General features: G+C 41.7%; 1 protein-coding gene across 1 annotated transcript; it reads right to left on the bottom strand.

Annotated features, from left to right (window-relative positions):
* Positions 1–1066: 1066 nt before the first annotated feature.
* On the bottom strand, positions 1067–5467 carry LOC121542807 (urokinase plasminogen activator surface receptor-like). Its single transcript, XM_041852355.2, has 5 exons — positions 5383–5467; positions 4877–4993; positions 4590–4742; positions 4128–4238; positions 1067–1944 (listed from the first exon to the last, which is right to left on the bottom strand). Exons 1-5 carry the CDS (start codon positions 5426–5428, stop codon positions 1742–1744), a joined length of 630 nt encoding a protein of 209 aa, XP_041708289.1. The 5' UTR covers positions 5429–5467; the 3' UTR covers positions 1067–1741.
* Between the last annotated feature and the right edge of the window lie 12799 nt (positions 5468–18266).

The raw sequence follows: 18266 nt of genomic DNA, 5'->3' as shown, positions 1-18266 counted from the left end.
CCGAGCACGCCCCCATTCTCATCGACGGGGCTGTAGTGGAGCAGGTTGAGAGCTTCAAGTTCCTTGGTGTCCACATCACCAACAAACCAACATTGTCCAAGCACACCAAGACAGTCTTAGAGAGGGCACGACAAAACCTATTCCCCCTAAGGAGACTGAAAAGATTTGGCATGGGTCCTCAGATCCTCAAAAGGTTATACAGCTGCACCATCGAGAGCATCCTGACTGGTTGCATAACTGCCTGGTATGGCAACTGCTCGGCCTCCGACCGCGAGGCACTACAGAGGGTTTTGCGTACAGCCCAGTACATCACTGGAGCCAAGCTTCCAGCCATCCAGGACCTCTACACCAGGCGTGTCAGAGGAAGGCCCTAAAAATTGTCAAAGACTCCAGCCACCCTAGTCATAGACTGTTCTCTCTGCTACTGCATGGCAAGCGGTACCGGAGCGCCAAATCTAGGTCCAAGAGGCTTCTAAACAGCTTCTACCCCATCTAATCAAATGGCTACCCAGACTATTTGCATTGCCCCCTCACCCCTCTTTTACGCTGCTGCTACTCTCTGTTTATTATCTATGCATAGTCACTTTAATAACTACCTACATGTACATATTACCCCAATTACCTTGACTAACCGGTGCCCCCGCACATTGACTCCGTACCGGTACCCCCTGTATTTAGCCTCGCTATAGTTATTTTTACTGCTGCTCTTTAATTATTAGTTACTTTTATTTCGTATTATTTTATATTGTATTTTGTTGTGAAACATTTTTTGGTATTCTTTCTTAAATCTGCATTGTTGGTTAAGGGCTTGTAAGTAAGCATTTCACTGTAAGGTCTACACCTGTTGTATTCGGCGCATCTGACAAATACACATTTTATTTTATTACGGGGTGCTAAGCTAGTACTAAATATTAAAAAAATTAAAAGCATTGTATTTGGGACAAACCAGTCACTTAAACCTCAACTAAATCTTGTAATGAATATTGTGGATGTTTTTTTAATATATATTTTTATTAATTGCCTAATTGGAGGGGGAAACAGGAGGTTGTGAGAATAAAGAGTCAGCTCATCTATTCAGTAATTCATATACTTTTCATATTTTTTAATTTACAGAATTCATCTTGTTCATCAATTAGGCATTGCAAATACATTAACACTGTACACATCCAGTGACATATTTAATTTCAAGTATATTTCTGCCAGGTTAAAAATTGTATTTTTTATGTTTTTCAGAACGTTAAAAACATGTGAAAGCTAACAATGCCAATGATTTGAAGCAATGTACAACACTTGCTTAGATTAGCAGATGCCTCACCAAACATCCATGCCTCACTGACTCACAGGGCCTTGAGGAGAGAAGAGGGTGGGTGTGGGTGTGTGTAGGGGTTATGGGATGGATGTAGGTGTGGGTTGTTGTGGGTGTGTTTTTTTGCAAGAGCTGTCCCTAAAATGAAATGGCTATAGTGCGTTCCACAGGTGGCTGCAGCATTACGCTAGTGGGTTGGAGGGGTTGAGTTAACCCTACACAATGTGAAGCCCCAAGGGAGCGTCTAGTGAAAGGGGCTATTCAATAACATCCATTATTAATACACACAACAAGTAGAGAGTGGGGAGATGGGGGGTGTGGACAATGACGGAGGCTCCTGTTACAATGGAACTAGTAAACAGAACGAGACCATGCCCAGGAGAGGAGAGGAGAAAGGAGGGGAGGAGAGGTAAGGAGGTGAAGGCACGATGCCTCTCAGTGGAACAGGGCGAAAGAGACCATGGATGTCACCAGGAGCAGGAGGCTCAGTCCGATGCTCTGGGCGTTGTTACACAGGTTGCCCTCGCAGCACTTGATGTCCATGCTAATGGCGGTCTCCAGTGCTCTTGACACTTCTCCCACACAGATGCTCTTGGAGACACATCCCTTCATTGTCATCTTCTCGCCACCCGTGTTCACTAGCACCACACAAAATACAATGTTATTGATATTCACAAGTCTCAATGCTTTGCAAGTACAGTCAACTCCTGATAAGTGCACATTGGATAAAACTTTCAGCCCATTCTCTTATGGAATACTCCAGGAGGTGCTGATTCTGTAGGTACCAGATTACATTTGGACCTGGTGAAATGTGAAGCTATACCGTCCACTAGGGGCAACGTGAGCGCTTATTATCATCTAGTAGGCTCGCTAGGGTGTTGTGGTTGAGGATGGGGGATAGGGAGTTTAACCCGCAGACTCTGGCTCCGAGGGTTGTGTGCTCAATTCCAGTGCTAGAAATGTTTTGTTAACAAACTATAGTTTTGGCAAGTTGGTTAGGACATCTACTTTGTGCATGACACAAGTAATTTTTCCAACAATTGTTTACAGACAGATTATTTCACTGTATCACAATTCCAGTGGGTCAGAAGTTTACATACACTAAGTTGACTGTGCCTTTAAACAGCTTGGAAAATTCCAGAAAATGATGTCATGGCTTTAGAAGCTTCTGATAGGCTAATTGACATAATTTGAGTCAATTGGAGGTGTACCTGTGGATGTATTTCAAGGTCTACCTTCAAACTCAGTGCCTCTCTGCTTGACATCATGGGAAAATCAAAAGAAATCAGCCAAGACCTCAGAAAAGAAATTGTAGACCTCCACAAGTCTGGTTCATCTTTGGGAGTAATTTCCAAAGGTACCACGTTCATCTGTGCAAACAATAGTACGCAACTATAAACACCATGGGACCACGCAGCCTTCATACCGCTCAGGAAGGAGACGCGTTCTGTCTCCTAGAAATGAACGTACTTTGGTGCGAAAAGTGCAAATCAATCCCAGAACAACAGCAAAGGACCTTGTGAATATGCTGGAGGAAACCACAGTAAAACGAGTCCTATATCGACATAACCTGAAAGGCCGCTCAGCAAGGAAGAAGCCACTGCTCCAAAACCGCCATAAAAGAGCCAGTCTACGGTTTGCAACTGCACATGAGGACAAAGATCGTACTTGTTGGAGAAATGTCCTCTGGTCTGATGAAACAAAAATAGAACTGTTTGGCCATAATGACCATCGTTATGTTTGGAGGAAAAAGGGGTAGGCTTGCAAGTCAAAGAACACCATCCGAACAGTGAAGCACGGGGGTGGCAGCATCATGCTGTGGGGGTGCTTTGCTGCAGGAGGGACTAGTGCACTTCACAAAATAGATGGCATCATGAGGAAGGAAAATTATGTGGATATATTAAAGCAACATCTCAAGACATCAGTCAGGAAGTTAAAGCTTGGTCTCAAATGGGTCTTCCAAATGGACAATGACCCCAAGCATACTTCCAAAGTTGTGGCAAAATGGCTTAAGGACAACAAAGTCAAGGTATTGGAGTGGCCATCACAAAGCCCTGACCTCAATCGTATAGAAAATGTGTGGGCAGAACTGAAAAAGCATCTGCGAGCAAGGAGGCCTACAAACCTGACTCAGTTACACCAGCTCTGCCAGGAGGAATGGGCCAAAATTCACTCAACTTATTGTAGGAAGCTTGTGGAAGGCTACCCGAAACATTTGACCCACGTTAAACAATTTAAAGGCAATGCTACCAAATACTAATCGAGTGTATGTAAACTTCTGACCCACTGGGAATATGATGAAATAAATAAAAGCTGAAATAAATCATTCTCTCTTCCATTATTCTGACATTTCACATTCTTAAAATAAAGTGGTGATCCGAACTGACCTAAGAATTTTTACTAGGATTAAATGTCAGGAATTGTGAAAAACTGAGTTTAAATGTATTTGGCTAAGGTGTATGTAAACTTCCGACTTCAACTGTACATGTTAGTTTCACTTTTAAGGAGTTTGACTGACAGCTAAAATACATCACCACATGGCTGTTAGCTAGCACTAGGTGTTAGGGTTAAGGTTAGGAGTTAGGGCAAGGGTTGTCTAAAAGGGTTAAGGGTAGGGGAAGGGTTATCTAAAATGCCAAAGTTGTCAGTGATGAGATACAAACATGCAACCTTTGGGTTGCTAGACATTCGCATTATATGTCCACCCATCCACTCCAACCAACCACCCTCCTTACATTTTTGCCTTAAGTAACTAAGGAAATAGGCTATAGGAATGTAAAGAATATGCGGATAACGGTGCGCCATTAATCTGACACACTACCTGTTGTTGAGATGCAGAGGTCCTCGTCCCCCACGCAGCTCAGAGCGCTCGTGCAGTCCGTTCCGGTACAGGTGAAGCACTTCTTGCCATTAGGAGTGGTTTCAGTGGACTCTACCGGATAGGTGATACCACTTTTCACTTCCAGCTCACCACAAACCAAAATCAAAATAGCTTCATTCTATTCCTTATAACAGCCTATTTCAATTATTCCTCTGTTGAAAACACTTAGCAGCCGTTAAATAATTACGCGAAATAAATCGGTTGGTTGTATTTCATTTTTAGGTTGACATGCCAATTTAAGAATTTTGTTAAAGTCTAATTCATAAACTCAAACCTCATAGACCTATCAATTAAAACAATTAATTTCAATTCAACCTTTCATCATGCTATCAAATTGAATGTTTTAATAGTAGCATTTACTATACGCTAACAAAGACTATCCATTCTCATTGAGATAGTTACCAGGGATCGGGATGCTTTGGGAGTTGCAGAGGTCTGTATTGCAGCATTTGCTGGCGATCGTAGTGCTCATCATTCCGAAGTTCATTGATCCAGTGAGACACTCGGCAGGCACCGAGCAAGACTTTACGTTCATATCTGATATTTTTGTACCACCTGGAAATTGAAAAAAATATGTCGATGCAAGCAAAAAATACAGGTGAAAAAAAAAACTTTACAAAATTGACCTAAATATTTGTCTTGTCGTTAGGCTAAAACTTGTGAGCTAAATGAACCTGCCATTAATTTACCCGTATAGGATGTCATCCGCATGTTTCCACATTGGGTTGGATTAGGACAGTCAATCTGCTTGTCCGTGCATGCTCCCGAGTTTCCTGCTATGCACTCAAAGCACTTGAGTGAATATGCTGAGAAGGTGAAAAGTTACAGCATCCCATTATTAGAAATTCCATTCATAAATTATCAGGGATATAATAGACTAAAACGTGGACCCTTTTTTCTTTGGCTGAAATGCGTTTGTCATTCAAAAGGTACATTGATCAATGCTGTTGAAGTTATATGTATTGCATCTTCATTATAGTTCTAAACTGTGGGCTATAGGCTAAACTGAAATTGCAAACAATTATAATAATTGCTGAACTTGATCTTCAAAGCAGAATTCATCCAAATGCAGTCAACAGTAGCCCAAGTAATACAAAAAAAGATATGGGCTATAGCCATACTATTTTGACATTTTAAATAAATTATAATCGAAATGCAATTTAACTGTAGGCTATAGCCTAAATAGTCCTCTTACCTTTGGGGAGAAGCACGCTCACGAGGATGGTTACAATAAGGTGCATTTTGACTTGGAGCTGAAGGAGATGAAATGATATAGGGTGTGTCGAGTTACAGCATTTATCTGTGATCATTTAGAGGTGTGGTATGTTTGTTGAGAAGCATCCACACTCACTCACAGAGCTATTGAAATCCAATGTGTTCTATAATGGAGCATTGAATAGTGTTCTGTTGCAACACATACCATTTGTAGAATGTGACAACAATTTGTTTTCTGTGGTCTTACAGCCTGGAATTAAAATGCATTCACTTTTTTTTCACTGCTCAGTTCTCTGCAAAACCTTCACAATTTCCAAATAAAAAATAAATGTCAAAAAATATAATTTTCTTTTTGGTTAGGCCTCCACCAACTTTGCACACATCTTTCAAAATTGCTCAAAGTCAGTCAAGTTGTTTGCAGATCATTGCAGTCAAAAATGTGTCAGCCCCATTGTGAATATGATTTTTATTCCTTTTTTATTTATGCTGTTGTATTTACTGTTATTAAATCTGTATTTTGTTATTGGCGATGAGAAAACACTGATTTAATAACAGCAAATAAAACAATTTAAAGGAGTTCAATCCTAGTCACAATGCGCTATAGGTGACTCAGGAGTTTCCACTGTCTTGTCTTGGTAAGAAACTGTTTTCTTTCAATAAAAAAGTGTGGATTTGGACTTGTTTTGTGTTATTGTCCTGCTAAAAGGAGAATTTCTCTCCCAGTGTCAGGTCTCAAGCAGACTGAAGCAGGCCTAAAGGCGTCAGTATGCTTCAGATCGTCTGGCGGCTAGCCAAAGTCGACTAGGTGAACCGAATGAGTGTGCTTGCAAACTCTAAAACCTTCACTTGAAAAAACATTTACATTTACACCATTTAGCAGATGCTCTTATCCAGAGTGACTTACAAATTGGTGCATTCAACTTATGATAGCCAGTGGGACAACCACCTTTAAAAAATATATATATATGTTTTATGGGGGGTGGGGGAAGAAGGATTGCTTTATACTATTCCAGGTATTCCTTAAAGAGGTAGGGTTTCAAGTGTCTCCGGAAGGTGGTCAGTGACTCCGCTGTCCTGGCGTCGTGGGGGAGCTTGTTCCACATTGGGGTGCCAGAGCAGCAAATAACTTTGACTGGGCTGAGCGGGAACTGTGCTTCCGTCGAGCAAGCAGGCCAGAGGTGGATGAACATAGTGCCCTCTTTTGGGTGTAGGGTCTGATCAGAGCCTGAAGGTAAGGAGGTGCCCTTCCCCTCACAGCTCCGTAGGCAAGCACCATGTTCTTGTAGTAGATGCAAGCCTCAACTGGAAGCCAGTGGAGTGTGCGGAGGAGCGGGGTGACATGAGAGAACTTGGGAAGGTTGAACACCAGACGGGCTGCAGCGTTCTGGATAAGTTGTAAGGGTTTAATGGAACAGGCAGGGAGCCCAGCCAACAGCGAGTTGCAGTAATCCAGACGGGAGATGACAAGTGCCTGGATTAGGACCTGTGACGCTTTCTGTGTAAGGTAGGGTCGTACTCTGCGAATGTTGTAGAGCATGAACCTGCAGGATCGGGTCACCGCTTTGATGTTATTGGAGAACGACAGGGTGTTGTCCAGGGTCACGCCAAGGTTCTTTGCACTCTGGGAGGAGGACACAACGGAGTTGTCAACCGTGATGGCGAGATCATGGAGCAGGCAGTCCTTCCCCGGGAGGAAGAGCAGCTCCGTCTTGCCGAGGTTCAGCTTGAGGTGGTGATCCGACATCCACACTGATATGTCTGCCAGACATGCAGAGATGCGATTCGCCACCTGGTTATCAGAAGGGGGAAAGGAGAAGATTAGTTGTGTATCGTCAGCGTAGCAATGATAGGAGAGGCCATGTGAGGATATGACAGAGCCAAGTGACTTGGTGTATAGCGAGAATAGGAGAGGGCCTAGAACTGAGCCCTGGGGGACACCAGTGGTGAGAGCACGTGGTGCGGAGACAGATTCTCGCCACGCCACCTGGTAGGAGCGACCTGTCAGGTAGGACGCAATCCAAGAGTGAGCAGCGCTGGAGATGCCCAACTCAGAGAGGGTGAAGAGGAGGATCTGATGGTTCACAGTATCAAAGGCAGCGGATAGGTCTAGAAGGATAAGAGCAGAGGAGAGAGAGTTAGCTTTAGCAGTGCGGAGAGCCTCCGTGACACATAGAAGAGCAGTCTCAGTTGAATGACCACTCTTGAAACCTGACTGGTTTGGATCAAGAAGGTAATTCTGAGAGAGATGGCAGGAGAGTTGGCTAGAGACGGCACGCTCAAGAGTTTTGGAGAGCAAAAACAAGAAAGAAGCGGCAATAGTACTGTTTGTCCATTTTGAGACGCGGTAGTCAGAATTGATCTAACATAACTCAAGAAATCTGTAATTAATGTAACTCGTTTCAGAAAACTAGGTGTGTCGCACATCACTACTTCACAGGCATTTGAACTTAATTTGTATTTTTTAAATCAAAATGCGTTTTTTGGCAGAAATGCCATCTGGAACATGTAAACTTTCATGTGCCTTAAAAACAAACTTGTGTGCCATCTGTAAATACGAATAAAATTGTTAAATTACCAGCCTAGTTGGTTTAGCCACGGGAAAAGACAGGAACCTTCCAGCTAGCCATGATTGGCAGAGATAATGGATGGGCTGGACATGCCGAGAGATGACTTTGGATTGGTCTGCCATGTAGCACGCTTCTGTCTATAACATGAGCTGCTTAGTACAGTGAGGGAAAAAAGTATTTGATCCCCTGCTGCTTTTGTACGTTTGCCCACTGACAAATAAATTATCAGTCTATAATTTTTATGGTAGGTTTATTTGAACAGTGAGAGACAGAATAACAACATAAAAATCCAGAACAACGCATGTCAAAAATTTTATAAATTGATTTGCATTTTAATGAGGGAAATAAGTATTTGACCCACTCTCAATCAGAAAGATTTCTGGCTCCTAGGTGTCTTTTATACAGGTAATGAGCTGAGATTAGGAGCACACTCTTAAAGGGAGTGCTCCTAATCTCAGTTTGTTACCTGTATAAAATACACTTCTCCACAGAAGCAATCAATCAATCAGATTCCAAACTCTCCACCATGGCCAAGATCAAAGAGCTCTCCAAGGATATCAGGGACAAGATTGTAGACCTACACAAGGCTGGAATGGGCTACAAGACCATCACCAAGCTGCTTGGTGAGAAGGTGACAACAGTTGGTGCGATTATTCGCAAATGGAAGAAACACAAAATAACTGTCAATCTGCCCCGGCCTGGGGCTCCATGCAAGATCTCACCTCGTGGAGTTGCAATGATCATGAGAACGGTGAGGAATCAGCCCAGAACTACACAGAGGATCTTGTCAATGATCTCAAGGCAGCTGGGACCATAGTCACCAAGAAAACAATTGGTAACACACTACGCCGTGAAGGACTGAAATCCTGCAGCGCCCGCAATGTCCCCCTGCTCAAGAAACCACATATACAGGCCCGTCTGAAGTTTACCAATGAACATCTGAATGACTCAGAGGAGAACTGGGTGAAAGTTTTGTGGTCAGATGAGACCAAAATTGAGCTCTTTGGCATCAACTCAACTCGCCGTGTTTGGAGGAGGAGGAATGCTGCCTATGATCCCAAGAACACCATCCCCACCGTCGAACATGGAGGTGGAAACATTATGCTTTGTGGGTGTTTTTCTGCTATGGGGACAGGATAACTTCACCGCATCAAAGGGACGATGGACGGGGCCATGTACCGTCAAATCTTGGGTGAGAACCTCCTTCCCTCAGCCAGGGCATTGAAAATGGGTCGTGGATGGGTATTCCAGCATGACAATGACCCAAAACACACAGCCAAGGCAACAAAGGAGTGGCTCAAGAAGAAGCACATTAAGGTCCTGGAGTGGCCTAGCCAGTCTCCAGACCTTAATCCCTTAGAAAATCTGTGGAGGGAGCTGAAGGTTCGAGTTGCCAAACGTCAGGCTCGAAACCTTAATGACTTGGAGAAGATCTGCAAAGAGGAGTGGGACAAAATCCCTGCTGAGATGTGTACAAACCTCGTGGCCAACTACAAGAAACGTCTGACCTCCGTGATTGCCAACAATGGTTTTGCCACCAAGTACTAGTAATGTTTTGCAGAGGGGTCAAATACTTATTTCCCTAATTAAAATGCAAATCAATTTATGACATTTTCGACATGCGTTTTTCTGGATTTTTGTTGTTGTTATTCTGTCTCTCACTGTTCAAATAAACCTAACATTAAAATTATAGACTGATCATGTCTTTGTCAGTGGGCAAACGTACAAAATCAGCAGGGGATCAAATACTTTCCCCCCCCCCTCACTGTATGTGTAGGTCATCTTTTATTAAGCGTTTTTTTAAAGATATCATGAAGAACTGCACAAGTGTTGCTAAGGTTCTCCACTTTCTTGTGGACCGAGTTTTGAAATAAGTGGAATTTCCAGTGGAAGCAGAGTATGATAGTTAAGGAGATGGAGAAAAATCAGGCGTTTGATTGCAAATGCGGAGGGAGTCGAAAAGAGAACACAGAAGGCTGTTCTATAAAACACCTGTCAGGATTACATCTTCAAACTAAGGGCAACCATGGTATCCGTGACAGAGAGGGAGAAGCTTCCATCTCAATGTATATGGGTAAGAGAGTCTAGCTAGCTACATATTCAGATATTACACGTTTCTAATTTTATCAGAATGTCGTTTTCATTGCAAGTTAAAGCGTACTTTTAGCTAGCTAGCTAACTTTAGCTGGCTGGCTGGCTGGCTAGCTAACGTTATGTGCAGGATCTGTGTAGTAATGTTATTCGTATCGCAGAGCCATTTTTATTGCTAGTTATAGCCTAATGTTAGCTAGCTAACATTGAACCTAGCTAGTTGGTTAGCTTTAGCTACCTGTAGATTCATGCAGGGTAGTAAAGTTATGAGTTGGGATTATGGTTAATTGTTTAGCTAGCTAGCTAGATGTCTAAACAAAAGACTCCACTATGCAAGTACCCATTTAACTTTACCGTTTACACCTTCTAACAAGCTAGAAACTAACCAAAAACATTGTTCAGAAAGTTGCTTTTAGTTGTCTGGTTTGCTAGATTGACATGTACTGAATTCATTTTTAAACGGATGGCTTTATTGGTGTTAAAATGCACCAGTTATGCTATTTTGGATCCCCAGGCTGCTGATGTCATACAGCCTGTCGTTTTTGTGTTTATAGTTGTTCATAACGACAACGACAAGTTTGATGTCGGACGACAATAGAATGTTCATGATGTCACTGCGACAACTGTATACAGACATGTTAATATAATATAATATGCCATTTAGCAGACGCTTTTATCCAAAGCGACTTACAGTCATGCGTGCATACATTTTTGTGCATGGGTGGTCCCGGGGATCGAACCCACTACCTTGGCGTTACAAGCGCCGTGCTCTACCAGCTGAGCTACAGAGGACCACAGAAGTAGTATAAACCAGCCTTTAATCTTGAAATCTTTGGTTGTACACTACCGTACTCACGGTTTGGTGCAGTATTTCTCAATTAAAAAATGTGCATGAAAATGAGTGGATAAATTTAAAGGGTTACTCAATGAGGGTTACTTCGCACCAAATGTAACACTTTGCATTTTGGCCTTTTTGCAGTATTAAGTGCCTTGCTGCAAACAGGATGCATGCTTTGGAATGGGTTTTTCAGGACAGGCTTTCCCTCTGTCATACAGGCCAGTGTGAAGCGACTGCGATGTTGTTGATCCATCCAAATGCAGGTTAGCATTTTTTGTCATGAATCTTGTCTGGAGGCAGCTCTGCAGAGTGGTCACTAGCTGGCACAACCACAGTCACAAAATCTGATTTTCAACCTAAACTTAACCACATGTACATATTACCTCAATTACCTCGACTAACCTGTATCCCCGCACATTGACTCTGTACCGGTACCCCCTGTATATATAGCCTCATTATTGTTATTTTATACTTACTTATTGTGATACTTTTTTCTTTAGTTTCTTTAGTACCACTTTTTCTTAACTCTTATTTTTCTTAAAACTGCATTGTTGGTAAAAGGCTTGTAAGTAAGCATTTCACGGTAAGGTCTACACCTGTTGTATTCGGTGCATGCGACAAAGAAAATGTGATTTGATTTGACTACTAACTACTACTAAATTAAGACCAACAAGCTAATTTTGGTTTTCATAATTCTTTACAAAATAGCCAATTTTGACAGAACACAGACTTGAATTGTATGAATATGCATGACTTGAGACAGATGGATTTTCTTAGTTTTTTGCTTCTAGATGCACAGTTGAGAGAGGATGAGAGAGACATTTGGAGAGGAGTTAATGTTGACCTGATGAGCGATGAGGATGGCCTGCAAAATGGCAAACCAGTGTGGCTTTGTCAAGAAATACAGAGCCGCTCGGAGAGGGACCAAAGCTACTTGGTGAGCTACCCCACACAGATCATGTCTGGGGACTTATCGTCAAGGCAACATGGATCCCATGGGCCCCTCAACACTATAGCAACATTTTAACCCTAATGGAGACTCGCCCTGGGCAAAGCTGGATGTTTCCGGACATATACTTGTCCGTGCACGTCTGCGCACATAAAGCCTTCATTATCGGAGATGCACGGGACTTGTGCAAGGCCGAACATGGCTGGACACATGCCTGCAAATTTCCAGAAACTGTACGTTTTCGGACTTTTGCACTGGAGTGTTCGCCCCCTAAATATGCATTTTCATTATCTCTAAATAATGCTAATTTAACAATTTTCCTATTTGTTTAAAATGCAGTGATAAAAAGGTTTTACAGTGGTAAATATGAAAATAAAAGGCAGTTTTTGCTTTGTCATTATGGGGTATTGTGTGTGGATTGATGAGGGAAAAAAACATTTAATCAATTTTAGAAAAAGGCTGTAACGTAACAAAATGTGGAAAAAGTCAAGGGGTCTGAATACTTTCCGATTGCACTTCCAGTGCATTTTCCGAGATCTCCAAGATCCAGGAATCATACAGGGTTTAAGTTAAATGTTCTAATTTAAATGTTAAATGTTTAACAATTACAAATAACACTGTCATAAATGTCATTAATGTAAGGAAAGAAAGGTGGTGTTTTATGTCACACAATCTGTGAAGACTCCAAGCATTCAACACATAAATTATGGACAACTCATGAACTAGGGTGTAACATGTTTTGATTAAACTTGTGTATTATATTGAATGTAGGCTACCCGTTCTGCGTGTGTTCATTTGTATAAAATTTGCCTCAGCTGAGAGGGTAGACTACCGTCAGTGGTATAGGCCTAGTGGAGGGTAAATGCAACTAAACTCAGTTTACCCCCCTTTTTCTGAAAAATGCATTGAAGGTATAGGGAGCGTTACTTTTTTCACCGCTCCTGGAAGAGTTTACTCACCAATTCTTTTTACAACTACATTACTGGTAGGTCTATTTGAAGTTCATGGTAATAGGCCTACACATTTTTGCCTAGTCTAGTAAATTGACCGTGTGTGTTAGCCCTATTTCAGGTGCCCCGACTTTTCAGGCTACATAAAAAGGTACATTTGTCAGCAAGAAATATTAATTAATGTAGGCCTAATCAATGGCAATCGCTGAATGTCATTAGGCACACTTTTTTGGGTTTTGCAAACAGATGTCTATTTCCATTCATCAAATGGTGCGAGTGTACATGCATTGCACTGTTTGGAATACAGTACATTGGAGTGGACAAACATGCACAGGTAGCCTACTTTTTGAAGAGATTTGTTTGAGAATCAGATGAATGCATCATTATGTGCCACTTAGCAGATTATTTTATCCATGACTGGTTGTGTTCATGCCACATTAGAAGGTAATTATTTTTACTGTTAAATTATGTCTTTCTTATTAGGCCCATAAATTAAATATATTTTTTAGGCCCAATAGAGACCCCTGAATAACACTCATTTGCACTCTAACTACAGGTTTCCTCCAATGGTTCTATTTAAAGCTGCAATATGTAACTTTTTGGGGCCACCCGACCAAATTCATATAGAAATGGTAGTTATAGATCTGTCATTCGCATTGAAAACAAGTCTAAGAAGCGATAGATATGTCCTACGTGCGCTATTTCTATGCTTCCCGTTCTTAAGTTTCGTTTGGTCTCATTTTGTCACGTAAACTGAAATTAGGCGAACTATTAGAATCTTAGCAACCAGGAAATGGCGGAGCGATATCTGCATAGTGCACCTTTAAAGTAATGTTCTCTGAGAACGTTTAAAAACAATGTTCTTCTGTGGGAATTTCAGTACTTCAGCATAACTTTTCATACAGGTTTCCTCATGGTTCTATTTAAAGTGGAACTGACAACATTTTAGCAACATGAAATCTTACTAAAATCTGTTCATATCCACCCCCAGCAAGAATATGACACTTAAAAAATACTTTTTTTTAAATGGTAATTTTCACGTTTTCATAAAGGCATTTGTGAAAATTCGATAGCAGTATAGTGCGGCCGTGTGTTTGGACAATTAATAGATACTGCAGTATATAAAACCTTAAAAAAACATCTGTCAATCAGAGCTACAGTAGGCCTTTATGCAAACAAGCCATTTGCCACACAGGCCTGACATTATTCATTTTGTACTGGACTGTGTGTTTACAGGCAGTTGCGACAGCATGACTTTAGATCATTAGAATGCATTCGCCAAAAGCCACAAAATACATCTGAATGGATTTCTGCAAATATGTAAATATCTCAGGAGTCCTCTTACATTTGGGAACTTTACAGTCCTATTGATCAAACAATCATGAAAAGGTAGGCTCTCTCTCCCTCAGTTATGCACATCAACAACAACAAGATCAACAACTAATGCTAGCCAGAGCAAGATGAGCTAAAATCTAATGAAGGAACATTAGATAAACCCTCTCAAACTTTTTCAGCTAGTTGCCCTTCAAAATTGCACTGATAAACGATGGGAATTGTAGCCTACTCGTCCTTCTGCAGCTTGCCTGCCAACGCATTCATTCTTGTCCCAACCAAGCACCCAAGCTAACTGGATAAAGTTGGCTAGCTTTCTAGCTAGCTACCTCCAGACACAAATGAGAGAACACCTCACTCTGACCATTTTACTCACCGTTGCAGAGCTGGTTATGCTGTTTACATGTTATCTAGAATGTTGGTGTCTTACTATTCATCTTTTTGCCTACGTTTCCTGACACCGGTCATATCTAGTGGGTGTTGCGCATTCGTAAATTCATCAGTTATTTTGCACTCTGGCACACTCAGATGAGAGTGCTCTGAAATCGGAGTAGATAGCCAGAGTGAATTTTGCGACCGCAAGAGATATGCTAACTGGATAACAGTCATTCAAGCTCTTGCTAGCTAACCAAATGACACCTGCATCTCTAGCTGTGTATATCCACCGAAAAACGATATGAGGGGAAAAAGTCAGTCACTCTCCCCCTCCTCCAATGACATTGCATGACATCCTCCTAGCAGCTAGCTAGCTATCTAGCTAACGTTATGCTCCGTCTTTTTACCTTGCTACATAAATAGATACACTAGCCACGTTATGACTGACTTGTGATCATTGCCCTTGCTAGTTTGAATGTATTGAAATTCCAAGCCTTAGTTACATTTGTCTTTTTTTTTTCAAAATATTGAGTCATTGAAACTGAAACAGTGCATCCCGAATGGAGGCAGCAAACAATGTACCAGGCCATCTGTGATTAACAAACTGATAATAGCAATATTTTTTGGACTACCAAGAAATGTATTGGTGAATTATATTAATCATGCAGTGAACTGCATCCATCTATTCTGCCAACAATGCCTTAATGTACGTCATGGTATGTTGAGTCAAATATAACCTATTTTTAAAACCTCTTATAAAGTTGGTTTGTAGCATAAACTGGGAATTTGATATTTTTTACTGATATTATGATTGTCTGTTTGTTTCATATCTGCAAAGTAGTCTACTTTAAAGTTCTCAGAACATAAAGAAAACTTTCCATAAAAATGACAAGAACACATTAGTAACGTTCAAAGAACATTCTTAGAATGTCATTGAAAAACATATACATTCCAGTCTCAGCGTCAACAGAAGTCTCGTTATCCTCTATCTCTTTAAGTGTATTCAGGTGCGATGGCAACGCCCACACCTGATCTTAATGGCTGCTTGTTTCCTTTGAAATGGGGTCTGTTTGAATAGACAAAAATTAACAGCTTTTTATGAGTTAAAAAAACATGGCATGCTAGCTCCATCCTGATGGCGCATTGGACTAATTCCATGGATAGAGAACAGAAGATCATAGGCGCAAACCTTTGTTTTTGTCATGAATCTTGTTCTAGAGGCAGCTCTGCAGAGTGGTCACTAGCTGGCACCCTAACCTTAACCCTAACCACACTACTAACCCTAATGCCTGACCCTAACCTTAAATTAAGACCAAAAAGCAAATGTTTGTTTTAATTAATTTTTACAATATAGCCAATTTTGACTGTGCAGCTGGCCCATGTTGCAGAAATCACTCAGTTCTGCCTCAAGGAGAAGACTCATGACAATAAATGACAACCTGCTATCCAAACACAGTTTAGTTTCTCCAACCTCAGCCATAGTAGCTGTTAAAAAATGAAAATTGTGAACTTTGGGCATAAGCATCTGTGTTTAATGACATCTTTTAGATGATACTGTACCTGAAAGCCAAAGAATGGGTTTGAAAAATAAATTATCAGGGCTGGATACATCCCGAAACAATTCTAGAATGTCAATCTTATGGAGGAAGTCAGCAAGGCTGTTGAGAAAGCAAGAGTAGCAGCAAGCAAAGCAACATGAATTGAGGGGCTTGCTAGTGAGGCACTAGTTATCTCATTTACTGCCAGTTCTATTGACAAAATGGTATCCCCCTCATCATGGTATAAACCTTTAATCAACCCGAACTCTGAAGTTGCCATGGGGTTTGATCTGGTGTACCGCCACTGCTTTTGGTGTATGCACCCACAATTTCCTCTCCCTCTACAGTGTATATGTTATCTTTAGCCTACTTTGAGTGCTGACATATTGTCTTTGTCTGGTGGCCAGGTATGTGTTATTATTTTGTGTACCTCCAGATAATTCATTTTCAGTTACTCACAACAAGTTCTCGACCTCCTGTTTGCAGTATCTCTGGCTCTGGTTTGTGGTCTGCCCGTCTATGCCAATCTACATCTGGTTCTTGTAAGTGTTTGTGCCCGTGGCCTGCATACCCGTCTCCCTGAGCATGATTATGTCCATGTATGGACACCAAGCCCCCGATAGGGTGTTTGTCTTGTGCCTAGAGGCTGACAGCTGTTCATCATCCAGACAGGAAACACAGTAGCAAGTCTAGTGACGACTGCACAAGGGAACATGTCCAACAGACCAACCGGCATATTGAAACCAATGTAAAGTGATATTTCAAAGTAGTTAAAGGTCCAATGCAGCCGTTTTTATCTCAATATCAAATAATTTCTGGATTGTTTTCAATTAAAGTGGTTAAAAATAAACAAAAATAGCTTCTTAGCAAAGAGCAATTTCTTTCTTATTGGTCTATTAACTAATTTACCACCTGGTGATGTGGTCCTCTGTAGCTCAATTGGTAGAGCATGGCGCTTGTAACGCCAGGGTAGTGGGTTCGATCCCCGGGACCACCCATACGTAAAAATGTATGCACACATGACTGTAAGTCGATTTGGATAAAAGCGTCTGCTAGATGGCATATTATTATTACCAGGCAGGCCAAAACTCAATCCCACCAAAGCAGGCTGAAATGTCAGGCGGCCTTTTCAAACAGCTCTTACACACACAGAAAAACACAATTTCACAGTATTGTTTCAACCTCATAGTGTGGAAATATATATCAAACACAAAAAAATAAATCACGTTTTGACTGCACTTGGCCTTTAACATCTGCATCTGATTTGGTTTGTTAGACGCACAATAGTCATCTCTCCACTGTAGTAGCTGATGTGTGATGAGCTCCACACCACCCTCTCATACAATGCAAAAATACTCAGTGTAAAAAACATTAAGAACACCTTCCTAATATTGAGTTGCACCCCCTTTTTCTGTCAGAACAGCCTCAATTCGTCAGGGCATGGACTCGACAAGGTGCCGAAAGCGTTCCACAGGAATGCTGGCCCATGTTGACTCCAATACTTCCCACAGTTGTGTCAAGTTGGCTGGATGTCCTTTGGGTGGTGGATCATTCTTGATACACACGGGAAACTGTTGAGCGTGAAAAACCCAGCAGTATTGCAGTTCTTGACACACTCAAACCGGTGCACCTGGCACCTACTACCATACCCTGTTCAAAGGAACTTAAATATTTTGTCTTGCCCATTCACCCTTTGGATGGCACATATACACAATGCATGTCTCAATTGTCTCAAGGCTTAAAAATCCTTCTTTAACCTGTCTCCTCCCCTTCCTCTTCTGGATCATCCAAATGCACTCTAGCAAACTTCAGACGGGCCTGGACATGTACTGGCTTAAGCAGGGGGACACGTCTGGCACTGCAGGATTTGAGTCCCTGGCGGCGTAGTGTGTTACTGATGGTAGGCTTTGTTACTTTGGTCCCAGCTCTCTGCAGGTCATTCACTAGGTCCCCCGTGTGGTTCTGGGATTTTTGCTCACCGTTCTTGTGATCATTTTGACCCCACGGGGGTGAGATCTTGCGTGGAGCCCCAGATCGAGGGAGATTATCAGTGGTCTTGTATGTCTTCCATTTCCTAATAATTGCTCCCACAGTTGATTTCTTCAAACCAAGCTGCTTACCTATTGCAGATTCAGTCTTCTCAGCCTGGAGCAGGTCTACAATTTTGTTTCTGGTGTCCTTTGACAGCTCTTTGGTATTGGCCATAGTGGAGTTTGGAGTGTGA

This window comes from Coregonus clupeaformis, unplaced genomic scaffold, assembly GCF_020615455.1.
Source record: "Coregonus clupeaformis isolate EN_2021a unplaced genomic scaffold, ASM2061545v1 scaf0033, whole genome shotgun sequence".
Classification (NCBI taxonomy): domain Eukaryota; kingdom Metazoa; phylum Chordata; class Actinopteri; order Salmoniformes; family Salmonidae; genus Coregonus; species Coregonus clupeaformis.
This window is presented reverse-complemented; position numbering and strand designations above follow the sequence as displayed.

Excerpts from the sequence above, each read along its gene's own strand:
- LOC121542807 (XM_041852355.2), bottom strand. The coding sequence starts at position 5,428 with ATGCACCTTATTGTAACCATCCTCGTGAGCGTGCTTCTCCCCAAAG. Across the intron at positions 4,994-5,382 it reads GAGCGTGCTTCTCCCCAAAG|CATATTCACTCAAGTGCTTT; the intron begins GTAAGAGGACTA and ends TCACCTTCTCAG. Across the intron at positions 4,239-4,589 it reads CCAAAGCATCCCGATCCCTG|AGTCCACTGAAACCACTCCT; the intron begins GTAACTATCTCA and ends CCTATCCGGTAG.